Source organism: Marmota monax, unplaced genomic scaffold (assembly GCF_021218885.2).
Source record: "Marmota monax isolate L192 unplaced genomic scaffold, Marmota_monax_Labrador192_F-V1.1 WCK01_AAM20220418_F8-fsc00138, whole genome shotgun sequence".
Lineage (NCBI taxonomy): Eukaryota > Metazoa > Chordata > Mammalia > Rodentia > Sciuridae > Marmota > Marmota monax.
The window spans coordinates 26747-40039 of NW_026692763.1; the positions used below are offsets into that span (position 1 = coordinate 26747).

The 13293-nt window shown below is 43.8% G+C and overlaps 2 protein-coding genes across 2 annotated transcripts; both read left to right on the forward strand.

The window, feature by feature from the left end:
- The first annotated feature begins 2367 nt into the window (after nucleotides 1-2367).
- LOC131424260 (uncharacterized) lies at nucleotides 2368-3153 on the forward strand. The gene has a single exon (XM_058580100.1). It carries the CDS (start codon nucleotides 2368-2370, stop codon nucleotides 3151-3153), a length of 786 nt encoding a protein of 261 aa, XP_058436083.1.
- Nucleotides 3154-11953: 8800 nt separating this feature from the next.
- LOC124094303 (coiled-coil-helix-coiled-coil-helix domain-containing protein 7) lies at nucleotides 11954-12853 on the forward strand. The gene has a single exon (XM_046447004.2). The coding sequence runs from the start codon at nucleotides 12011-12013 to the stop codon at nucleotides 12266-12268; it is 258 nt and encodes an 85-aa protein (XP_046302960.1). The 5' UTR covers nucleotides 11954-12010; the 3' UTR covers nucleotides 12269-12853.
- Nucleotides 12854-13293: the final 440 nt, after the last annotated feature.

Consider the following 13293-nt stretch of genomic DNA (forward strand, 5'->3'; position numbering starts at 1 on the left):
CAGTAGCTCTCAATCACCTGTTTGATATGGAGCAGGCATGTTGGGTTCTGCCAAAGCTGAGGAGGAGAGCAATTGGCATTGAGTACATAGTGTCCCTAGTCCCCATCTGCCTTGGATGCGTGGAGGTAGAGGAAGGAGTTTGGTTCCTTTCTCTTGAACCCCCTCCCAACAGCCCTAAGGGGTATCTAGGGTGATCAGTAGATGAATAGCACTGAGGGAAAGCCCCAATTACTTTTGCCTCTATGTGGGCCACTCTCAACCACGCATCCATTCTCTCCTGGATGCTCCCCTTCCTTTGCGGGTCAGAAACACTAGCAATTAAGATTGTAGGACTAAGAGAGACATGGGATGATTAGTAAGAAGGTGCCCAGGTTCCCCTCATGCTGATGAAGGCATTCCTGCACCCCCTGTCTGACAGGGTCACAGCAGGGGGGATGCTGTGGCAGGGCCGCACCATCTGGAAACCAGAATCATAGGAAATGTTAAGTGTTTTGTTTATAATACTCATGATATGGATAATAGGGCATATGTCAGTCAATAATAAAAGTACATGTTGCCTGAGATTGCAGGAAAATTCCCAGAATGAGGAGACTAAGGATATAATTAAGACATGCCACAAGGTGTGTTTCAGTGTCTCTCAGGATACAAACAATAGTGTTATTCCTCAAGAAATTCATGGGAAAAAGATTGTGAAAAGCACAACAATTTACATTAAGCCCCCCCACCATCCCCCCCATTCTAAAGCCTCAATCTGTGCAACATATACTCCCCCCCACCAACAGCCCCTCCTTTGCCTTACACAGGAATTCATGATGAGAATGGAAAACACAGTTAATATAAATGACAAATGGGTTGAGGTGCAAAGCCTGTCCTTTAGTTAAAGATTACAAAGACAAAAGAATTGGTGTGCTTTGACCAAGGATCAAGGAAGCTCTTTAAGAAAGCAGATAAATAGGTCATATGAAAAAAGGAAATTACCTTGGAAACTAAAAATAAAATAATGTAAGATTAATATAGATATATTTTAGAGGCACTTCAGAGTAGTAGGCTTTTTAAGTAATGGACTTTCACTATTTTAAGTGTGTTTTATTGGGATTTTAGTTTAGAAGTAAGAAAGCTTTCCAATAATCAAAGATATGTTTTAAGGTTAAAGGTTAATGAAATAATTATAGGTATGCTAAAGTTAAAAGTGAATAATAGGTCAGGAGACACCGTAGTCTAGTTGCATAGTCTAGCACCTAGTGATTGAGGTAAAAATGTAAAAGCTTAATCATGATTGGCTAAGGTTACAGGAAAATATTTTAAACAATGTACTCAATATCTTAGGTAATCAATATATGTCAGAAAAGATTGTAACTCTTGAAAATCATGTAAATCAAAGAAGTTTTGGGCTTTGAGGCTATCCATTAACTACCTAAAAAAATACCTGTAAAAAAGGTATAAAAATAAAGGCCCCTCTAGGGGCAGCAGATTTTTTCTGGAGGCTGTTCATAACTTGCAACCTGTCTTCCAGTCTCTCTGACGCCACTCCTCCTTCAGGACCCTGGATCCCCCACTGGGGCCGGCCATAGGTAAGTTTCACTAGTCTGTTTAAAATTTCCCCATTACCATTCCGATGCTTAAAATATGCTGTGTTCTCTTTAAGCTACCAGAGGGAGGCATTTAAGTCTGAATCCTCCGAGGGTCTCTGGCACAGGGCAAACTGGGACCCTAGCACTTTCTCAAAAGGGGGCCAGAAACAACCTTGGCAAAGTGAGATGAGAGATAAGTTTTCTGGACCATAAAGAAGCTCAAGCTTAGGGAGATGTCCCTAATAGGAACAGTTTTCTCCCGCACGGGTGCCTGAATCCTGTTTTTTTTTTTTCTCTTCTCACTCAGATGGGAGCTTCTCTCTCCAGTGTGCCAGGTGCACCACTCACCTGCATATTGAAAAACTGGGATCAATTTGACCCACAGACGCTCAAGAAAAAGCGCCTCATTTTCTTCTGCCGCCAGGCCTGGCCTCAATACAAACTCCCTGATGGAGAATCCTGGCCACCAGAGGGAAGTATCAATTTTAATACAATTTTACAGCTTGATAAATTTTGCAAAAGGGAAGGGAAATGGTGTGAGGTGCCATATGTGCAGGCTTTCTTTGCCCTAAGGGAAAACCCCAAATCATGCCAACAATGTAAAGTAGACTTGGCTGTGATCTCTGCCATGAAGAGAGAAAATCTTAAGGAGTCACCTACTGAGGAGAAAGAATTGGGAGGACCCATGAAATCTCCATCCCCTGCTGATGTCCAGCAGTGGCCCTCCTGTCTCCCATACCCTGGCCTCTCTCTATTTGACATAATAGTCAGATCAAATGTATTACTCTTCCCGGAGATGCCAGGAGGAGAATTTGGACCAATCAAAGTACGTACCCCCTTCTCCCTTCAATACCTAAGACAGATAAAAACAGACTTAGGGAGATTTTCAGAGGACCCAGATAAATATATTGAGGTATTTCAAAACCTATGCCAGGTGTTTGACTTCACCTGGAAAGATATTATGTTATTACTCAACCAGACTTTAACTTCCAATGAGAAGGAAGCCGCCCTAAGAGCAGCTGAACAGTTTGGAGATGACCTGTACCTTGCTCATGCCCCAGCGGCACAGACTAGGAGCAAACCCAATTATCCATCTGGAGCACAGGCAGTTCCCAGAAACGATCCTGACTGGGACCCAAATGATGAACAGGATGCTTGGAAGATGAGACATTTCCAAATGTTGGTCCTTGAGTCCCTCAGGAGAATCAAGCAAAAGCCCATTAACTATTCGAAAATTTTAGTAATTATTCAGGGCCCCCAGGAAAGCCCTGCTATTTTCATGGAGAAACTCAGGGAGGCAATGAGAAAACACACTGTGGATCCTGAGTCCACAGAGGGCCAACTACTTTTAAAGGTCAAATTTATCACTCAGTCGGCCCCAGACATTCAGAGGAAGTTACAAAAATGGGCATATGGCCCTGATCAATCTTTAGATGACATCCTCCGACTTGCTACTTCCATTTTTTATAATAGAGACTTAGAGAAAAAGAAGGAGAAAATGCGCAGAGACAGAAAAAGGACCGAAGCGCTGGTATCCTCTCTTAGAGGAGTCAGCTCCCAGGGTGAAAGGGGAGGCAGATGAAATGCTCCTCAATCCACAAAAGGGACTTGTTTCCATTGTGGAGAGGGAGGACATTTCAAACGGGATTGCCTACGGGCAAAACGACCACCCCCAAAGCCCTGCCCTAAGTGTCAAGGCAATCACTGGAGGAGTGACTGTCCCCAGGGACGTAGGTCCTCGAAGCCTGACTCCTCCACACAGGCCTGATGGGCCCAGGGTCAATTCTGGCTCCTGTATGTATCACCATCTGTGGGCCCCGGGTATGCTTCTCCCTAGGGAGCCAAGAGGTTGACTTCCTCTTTGATACTAGCACCACTTCTTCTGTACTCACTTCTTACCCCAGACCTCTTTCCCCTAATGTTGTACCGGTCAAGGAGTGTCTGGATGGCCTATTACCAGAAAGTTTACTCCCCCACTGAGTTGTAAGTGGGACGGGATGATGTTTTCTCATGCATTTCTGATTGTCCCAGAATGTCCTTTATTGGGAAGAGACTTACTTTCAAAACTTCAGATGTCCATTACAATGAATTTGGGGCCACAAGGACCATTATGTTTGCCTTTATTGGAATGTAATATAAACCCTGAAGTGGGGCCACTGAGGGCAAAAGCAGACAGGCAAAAAGTGCAGTCCCAATCAAAATAGTCTTAAAATATCCCTCTGTTTTTCCACATCAGAGATAATGTCCCCTACACCAGAGGCAAAAAAAAGGGGGGGGCTTATTAAAGATCCTTCAGAACTTCCAAGGACAGAAACTTTTAGTGCCCTGCAATAGCCCATGTAACACATCCATTTTAGGAATTCAAAAACCCAATGGGGAATGGTGCCTAGTCCAGGACCTCAAAATAATTAACCGAAGCAATTGTTCCTCTCCGCCTTGTGGATTATGGTTCCTAATCCGTATACTCTGTTATCTGAGATTCCAGCAGCCACTGCTCGGTTTACTATGTTGGATTTAAAAGATGCCTTTTTTTGTATACCTTTAGACTCCTAATTGCAATATCTTATTTGCCTTTGAGGAACCAGATAGTGGATCTTAATTAACCTGGACAGTATTACCCCAAGGATTTAGAGATAGCCCTCACCTGTTTGGCCAAACCCTAGCTAAGGATTACAGGAAATAATCCCACAATGTGGGTTGCCTTGAAGCCTACAGAATGACAATGGGGCAGCTTTCAAGGCAGCTGTCACTCAGGAAATATCCAAAGCCTTAGCTGTCAAGATACCATCTCCACTGTGCAGGAAGGGTAGAGAAAACTAATTCTCTTCCCCAAGGAACTGAGGAAGGATACTCCTATACTGCAATAGAGGACCTAAAATATCTCTTCCACAGAGACAATGGTGATGTGTAAACTTTTCCTTCTCTCTTTCTTTATGACTATAGGCAGATCCACTGAGACTAACTCTTTTCTGATGTGGGCCCAACAATATGCCACTAGGTTACAGAAAGATAATTACTGGATATGTGAACTATTACCCCTTTCCAGCACTCCTGGACTGCATTGGTGGGTATCCCCCACTTACAAGGAAATGATTGGGTAAATGTACGACCCCTAATGTTAGAACAAAAAGGAAGAAAGATCTTCTTTACAAAATGCCTCTCATCCCAATGTTCATTTATGGCCTATAAATGAAACTTTATCACAACCAGGTCATGGAAAGATTTTCACTTTAGAACAGACCAACCTTCAGACTTCTACCACTGTTAAATCCCATGTAGGCCCATCTAATTCTCCCCTTCCACCGTCAACATGTCACAGGTATAAGGATGGTTACTATCAGATTTGGGACGGAGATTTATGGCTCACTCCCACTATTGGGCATTTAAACCAAGAAGCCCCAATCTGTTGGGAACAACGAAACCATACCTATGACAAGTGGCCTAATGCTACTCGAGAATTAGGATGGACCCCAGAGTCACCATGCCAACAAATTGTGGTTTTACAAGCCGATGATGAGTTTGGAACAGTCTGGCTCTCTAGACCTAGAATTATTTGGCCAGCACCCAATGGAACTCAATGGATATATGGAACTAGTTTATGGCCCTGGCTTTTCCCCAGGCTGCAAAGGGAGATGTATTATTGTTGAGTATCCCTGGATGCAAGGGAGATGGACTCCAATGTAGAACAGCCAGCAAACCTCCCCAGTCTCAAACATAGATTGGGACAGTCTGTGTTGGTGGGTATGATCATCTAGCTTCACTGTTTATTATGTGGCACATGGAAACCTTAAACAATTATACCACACTGCCCTCCATGAGGTTGAGGAAAGCATCTCTCTCCCTATCACTGAAATAACACTTATGAGGAAGGCCATCTTCCAAACCGGATAGCCTTAGATATCCTCACTACAGCCCAAGGCAGACCTTGTGCCATTCTTAAAACTGAATGCTGTGTTTACATCTCGTGATAATTATGGCAACGTTGACTAATACCCTTAAAGATTTACACGCTCAGGTAGAAGCCATGTCCTCGCCAACCTTGTCACCGGAACAATTTCTTAGCTCCTGGTTCTCTGGTACCTCCTGGTGGGAAACATTGTTAGTCTCTGTCACCGTCATCAGACTCGTTGGCATATTCCTATGCTGTGGCATTTACTGTTGCATTAACCTTATTCCAGGACTAATAACTTCTTGTTTCTCTTGAAGACCACCCATCACTCAAATGGCCCTCTAGCCTGTTGCTTCTCAATCAGACTTCTATCCTGGACCACTCGATAGACCCGATTTTTAAAGGGGGAACTCCAATCTGCTTGCTGCACGCCGCCCCCTTCCAACTTGAAGAAGCCAGAGGATCATTGTCGTCCCATTTCCTTTCAGCAGTAAGGAGTTCCTAAGATTGGGGGGGGGGGGTGGAATGAAGCCAGATTTAAAGATAGGTAGTTAGTGTAGTTAGGTAAATCGGGTCTAATCTAGAGTCCAGTAAAGAAAATGGAGTCCGATCTAAGCCTGGCAAACCAGAACTTCACCAGAACTACAGAAATGTTAATGTCCCCAAGGCCCTGGACCCCTGTTAATGAAGCAGCTCCCAGCAGAACAGGGAAATGTTAATCAAACCACCCTAGGCCCTTCCTGCCCAGATCACTCAGCCATATCCCACTGGTCCACCTGTTTCCCACCTTTTGGCCTTCCCACCTGCATCCCCCATCACATCAGGATAGAGGGGAATACAGAACAGGAATGTGGGAGGAGAAAAGAAGAACTTAGATATAAAAGGAAGAAGTCCTCCCCTTTCCACAGATTTTGCCTTTTGGGTTCCCTTCTTCCTGAGGTGGGGGGTGTCTTTTCTGCTTTCCTTTAATAAAGACTTCCACTGTCCACTCTATGCTCGCCTGGGCATGCTTCTCTTGTGTTATACTTCAGCATTCGGGGAAGCAAGGACTTCTCAGTAAACAGCGGTAACCTGAGTACTCTTCAAACGATATGCAGCTTATAGACCATTTTAAGAGTGTTGAATTTTGTCAGAGAGATAAGGAACCAAGAGGGCGCTATGAGCAAGGGAGTGACATGATCTGACTCATTCTTACTAAAAGAATCATCCTGTGGGTTCAATTCCCAATTACTTAAAGTCGCTCTGACAGCCATGGTTAAAAATAAACTATTAGGGGGTACAAGGATTGAAGTAAGGAGATCAGTTAGGAAGTTGCTAAATAATCCAACTTCTGCCGCCTTGGGAGTGAGTGGCAGCCAGCCACATGCAGACCTGCAGCACCTTAGGTGAGAAGGCCAGGAGCACTTTGCTACTGATACCAGCAAGTCCATTTGGGTGGTAACTGAGCTGCTGGGAGTCCAAACACAGGTTTTCAAGTTCCCGGCCAATTCACTGACTCCCAGACGACATAATGAAAACAGAATCTAAAACAGCAAAGCAGAGCAGTATTGGAAAGGCAGTGCTAGGGGTTTTATGAAAGCAGTGTGTGGGGGGGATGTAATCCCTGCCACCTCAAAAAAAAGCAGTAAGAATGATTGTGCAGGGCTGGGGATGCAGCTCGTGAGGTAGAGTGCTTGCCTAGCTCGCTTGAGGCCCTGCATGTTAAGAACTATTGTGTTCAGGAAGGATTCTGCCTCATGACTCTATCCCCAGGCTTAGCACATTTTAGATGCTCAATAAATATTTACTTCCTAGCTAACTGATTCTCTGCATCTTACATGTTATCTTATTTGCTATTCACAGTACTCTTCAATAGAATAGGCGCCAATAGGAGACAGCTCAAACACATGTTTAGAATAAGTTCTGGTTAATGTGGCTGACACAGAGGAGGAGAGGAACATATCTTCTGAGTCACTTAAAATTAGTGATGGCATTAAGGAAGAGGAGCAAACAGCTATTGGAGGGTGACACTGCCGTCAAGGGTTGTGTGTCTAATCCTTGCCATTACCAAGTGGATTAAATGTGTTGTCTGAATTGATCACTGTGAGACTTCAAGGTGGGTAATAGGAGGAAAACGAGGCTCAAAGAACCACAAAATCTTGATCTAGACCAGTGGACTGAACTCTGTATAACTGAATTTCTGGAAAAAATACATTAAATTATTATGGCCAAACACTGTTAGTAGGAAGCAAAGTGTAACAAATGGAATCTACATTTCGGAGTTGGACAAACTTGCATTTGAGTCCCAGATTCACCCACCTCATTGTAAAACTGAACATTTCATCCAGCATTTCTGAACTTCAGTTTTCTCATCCATAAAATGAGGTAACATTAAGGGTACTGTAAGTATTAAGTAAAACTACCTTGCATAATTGTAGAAAGGCAAATGCTATTTCCCTTTTCTTTTTTAAAATTTTTATTCTTTTTAGATATACATGACAGTAGAGGGGCTGGGGATGTGGCTCAAGCGGTAGCGCGCTCGCCTGTCATGCGAGCGGCCCGGGTTCGATTCTCAGCACCACATACAAACAAAGATGTTGTGTCTGCCGATAACTAAAAAATAAATATTAAAAATTCTCTCTTTCTCAAAAAAAAAATGACAGTAGAGTGTATTTTGACATATACATGCATATGTCCCTTTTCTTAACCTGTTAGTCAACACAATAGGAAACACAAAGAATTATACAAATTATTATCTCTTTGCTTTGTTTCAGTGGTTCTCAAAGGGTTGACCCCTGGTGAGCAGAGTTGCCTGGGATCTTTCTGTATAGATATACATGACAGTAGAGTATATTTTGACATATTATACATACATGGGGTATAACTTAGGATCCCATTCTTGTGGTTGTACATGATGTGGGGTTTCACTGTTCATGTACTCACATATGAACATAGAAAAGTTATGTCCAATTCATTCTACTGTTTCTCCTATTCCCATCCCCCCTTCCTTCCCTTCATTCCCCTTTGTCTAATCCAATGAACTTTTATTCTCCCCACCCACTGTATGTTAGCATCCACGTATTAGAACATTCAGTGTTTGGGTTTTGGGGGATTGGTTTATTTCACTTACCATGACAGTCTCCAGTTCCATCCCTTTCCCAGCAAACTCCATAATTTCATTTTGCTTTATGGCTGATTAATATTCCATTGTGTATATACCACATTTTACTTATCCATTCACCTAGGTTGAAGGGTACCTAGGTTGGTTCCATAGCTTAGCTATTGTAAATTGAGCTGCTATAAACATTGATGTGGCCAAGTCACTGTACTTTGCTGATATTAAGTCCTTTGGGTATAGACTGAAGAGAGGGATAACTGGGTCAAATAGTGGCTCCATTCCAAGTTTTTTTCTCCATACTGCTTTCCAGAGTGGTTGCACCATTTTGCAGTCCCACCAGCAATGTGTGAGTGAACCTTTTCCCCATATTTATTGTCACTTGTATTTTTTTTTGGGGGGGGGTCCAAAGTAATGGGTTTTTTTTTTAATTTCTTTTTTAGTTGTAGATGGACACAATGCCTTTATTTTATTTATTTTTTATGTGGTGCTGAGGATCGATCCCAGTGCGTCACACGTGCTAGACGAGCGCTGTACCACTAAGCCACAACCCCAGCCCCCAAATTAATAGTTTTATTTACATCTTTAACACTAGCAGAGGAGTCCAAAACAGACTGATGTCCATGGATACAGTTTAAATGTAGCAAAGAAAGAGCTGAACTATATACACTGAGGAAAGGAATTTCTTTTCCCACATCAGTCTTTTCCTAATCTGCAGTTTCTCATTAGTAGAAACTAAACCCATTTTTTTCCCAATTTAATTTAGGATGAAGTAATGCAACTTTTATAATTCATCAAGTAAGTTGTCTTTAAAAAATAAAAATACAAAGAAAAATTTAAATGGGTGTCACCACAACTCTGGGTTGACAGCTTCACCGTTGCCTTAGCCCTTGAAGTTTGGTGTCACTACAACCTAACAAGAGCACTTCCATGAAGCCCAGAGGGGACTTCAGGGCCATGATGTTAGGGGTGGGGGGGGGGGACAGGCACGCAGCACATCTCTGTGATGAGCACGGAAGCTCCTACCCTCTTCAACTCCATCAGGACAATCCTGACTCTCTTTCAAACTAACAAGAAGTGAGAGCCAGGCGGCTGAGAAGTCAGAGTGAGGAAAGAAACCTTTTTCTTTCACATAGGGGAGGGGCACTCCTGTAGCCCCACCTAAAGTGAACTCTGCACCAAGTCCTGGCTCCTTCAGGAGAGTGCCCTGCAGTTCGGTTATTGCTTGCAAAGCTAGAAGGGTCCATTTCCCACCAGGAAGGTGTTTCACATGCAAAGGCTGTTGGTTTGGCTTGAGGAAGGAGGTGTGACAGCAGAGGCTGGCCTGTACAGCACGTGAGGTTTCTTCCCTACTGACCACCCTGACCCTGTGCCTCAGGGTCACTCTGGGTCACCTTTTTGCCTCCCAGAGAACCCCAGGATCCCACACACCTATGGAGTAGAGGTTGTCATCAGCCCCTTGCAGAGAAAGAGCCACCACCGTGCTCTGCCATCCAAACCTATAGAGCAGTCAAAAGCCCAAAGAATCACAGCCCAGCTGCCCAGAAGAGCAGCTTCTGAAATAAGTGTCAACTTGTGGGGGAGGGTGAGAAGCCGAGTCAAGGCCAGGGCCAGTGGGCTAACGTCTTTGAAACAGGGGTGTCAGTGACTTGGGCAAAACATGGAAGGGCACAGTTACTGCTGCCACCTCCTGGTGCCTATGCTTGGGCAGACATAGGCAGTAAGAACTGAGAGCTAGAGGGCTGGTGGCCATCACAGGACAGATTTTATCAGAAAAGAGAGGACACCCAAATGCGTGCCTGCCCTGTTGACTTCGAATGTCCCATGCCAGGTGGAGAAAGTTGGAGCACTGGTGAGGTTCCTGAAAACAGTTAGTGAGCTGACAGGATGGGACGGGCACTCCACAGGTCACATTAGGGCTCTGAGAAGGACACTAACAGCACTACATCTCCTGGACTGCTGTCAAGTAGTATTTGTCATCAGCCCCTTGCAGAGAAAGGGCCACCACCGTACTCTGCCAACCAAACCTATAGAGCAGTCAAAAGCCCAAAGGATCACAGCCCAGCTGCCCAGAAGAAGGCAAGTCTTTTTGTACCTTTTGTTCTTTGGAAACAGGGATCACCCTGCAGAGGTTCTTATTTGCAGAGAACACTGCAGATCAATGAAGAGGGGCAGGCAGAATCATCTCTGATGCTCAAGGGGGGAAAAAACAAAAGTCCAGTGGTTGGGCTCTCCAGGGGGTCACTCCTGCACCTGGAACTCTTGGGCAGAGGGGACCCTGTCTGGCTTGGTTACTGGGTGGTAGACAGACTGCTCCACTGACTAGTACCTGGGAAGCTCATGCACCTGGGAGAGTTGTGGTGAGTATTCCAAACAGGGAAGTTTCTTGGCAAACATGTAGGCCCAGAAAGGCCAGAATCACGATTTTCAACTGCAATGTGCCTGACCCCCTCTCTCTCTCTCTCCTACTCGGGAATGAAACCACCCTGGAGGAGCAGAGATACAGAGCCAGGTGGGGAGGGCCCCTGGTTTAGCTCCAGAGTGTACAATTGAAGATAATGAAAGCATCTAAGGAGATTGGAAGCAAAAGAGAAGTTTACATCTCAGCTGTTGGTTTTGAAGCAGTCTTTTTGAGCCTAGAAAATTGGAGGCAGTTACTATGTGAAGGGTCCAGCTGGGCTGTCTGTCCATCCGCCTCTCCTGAGCAACTCTGACACTTCATATATAAATGGGATGGTACCATTTGTGGTTAGCCTACTTCCTACAAGTTGGGCAAGTGTTAGCATTCTTGGGGGAACCACGGAGGCACTGACTACAGAAGACGTGGCCACCCTCTGTAGAGACAATGAGATGTCCATTCCGCATAATCTCTGAGTATCTGTCCATGCAGATGGGAAAACTGACAGCACCAGAAAACCGAGTCCTGTGGCCCCTTTGTTCCTGGCATTTCTGGGAGAGTGTAGGTAATCTTGGTGCAGCCTCCTGGAGTTCCTTGTTGGCCTTTTTTAGTTGTAGATGGACACAATACCTTTATTTTGGTTATTTACTTTTATGCAGTGCTGAGGATCAAACTCAGTGCCTCACATGCACCGCTGAGCCACAACTCCAGCCCTCTGTTCACTTATTACAAAGAAAAATACACTAAGAAGTATTTGGTCACAAAACAAATATCCATGCTCCAAGTGAATAGGCATACACATTCATTGAGAAGACCTCTCTTAATGGGTGTCCTAGGGACCAGGGGAAGTTGTCAGTTGCAAGTGACACTGCTGTGGAGGGAGAGGGATGCTTGGGCCTTTGTCATGTGGGCGTACCTTAGCTGAGTGTGTACCCACGCAAAGTTTCAGGCATGTTAGAGGTTGGAAGAAAGTGCTTTTCAAAATATGAGTGTTGGTGTTTGGAGCTGGAGACGGCCTGGGCGCTGGCGAAGCGGCAGCCCGAGTAAGAAGACCTAGGATGCCCGTGGTGACGCACCGATTGAGAGATCCTGACATAAATCCTTGTTTGTTGGAATCTGATGCTTCTAGCAGATGTATGGATGAAAATAACTATGATAAGGAAAGATGTTCCAGTTACTTCTTGAAGTACAAAAACTGCCGGAGATTTTGGAATTCCATCATGATTCAAAGAAGACAAAATGGAGTGACACCATTTATGCCCACAGCAGCAGAAAGAGATGAAATCTTGGGAGCAATGGGGAAAATGCCTTATTGAATGTTTACTCTAAAATTGTTTATGTAAACTAGAAGATATATTTTTTAAAATGTACAATTACTATAATCTTTTAAAACTTGACTGGCCTTACCCAGACAGATCTGAAGATTTACAAGGAGAGTCAGAATTCAGGTAGTTTTGTGTCCTCTGTATTTGTTCTCAATGCCATGATAATATGTCACTGCCACGCTGCACTTCCAGGAAATAAGGAGGGTTAGGAAAGACTATTGGAGTTGAGCTTCTCTGCTGGGTCTCAAATGAAAGTTTAGATGTGAACAAACAAAGACTTAATGGGGCTGGGAGGTAGTATTTCCAAAGAAAGGAAATGATGGGAAGAACAACATGATAGAAGGAAAGCTTCTGTTTCACCTAGAGTTTGAAGTGTGTAAAGGTGAAGGGGATGAGTGGAAAGGTGGGTTGGGGTAGGTGTGTGGTGGTTCTCAAACCTCAGGCTTACCCCTAAAAATCTCTTTTCTTCCTTGACTCACTCATCTTTGTTTAAATAAGGCTAGAACATTCACTAGGGGGAAAATGGGTATAGAAAAACTGTTCTAAATAAATGGCATGAAAAAGAACTGGTGTTCTTTCTTTTCTTTCTTTAAGGAAAGGCTTAGGATCCTAGGCAACAGTCCATAAATTCTGGGTAACCTTATGAAACTGTATTATCAGTTTTTGAACTACAGAAAGACAAAAAGAAATGGGTTCCCCTGGAAGGATTTCTGTTTACAGAGTGAGGTAGACAAGGAAGGATGTGGGGGCTTATCTAGTGAGCTCAACTTCATTTTGTGATATAAAAAGAGTGAGTTTTCAGTTTGGTGCATTGTATAGCATATATACTTGCTGCCTTTAAAAATCTAGTTTGTTTCATTTACAGAATAGTTTTGTAAAGAGACATTATTTAATAAAATTTAATGTAGACAACCAGTGAAAATAAATTGCCGTGTCCCTTCTTCTCCTCTGATCCTGGATCAAGAGCATTGTTTTAATGACTGCCGACAATCAGCTATCCATCTGAGTCCAAAACA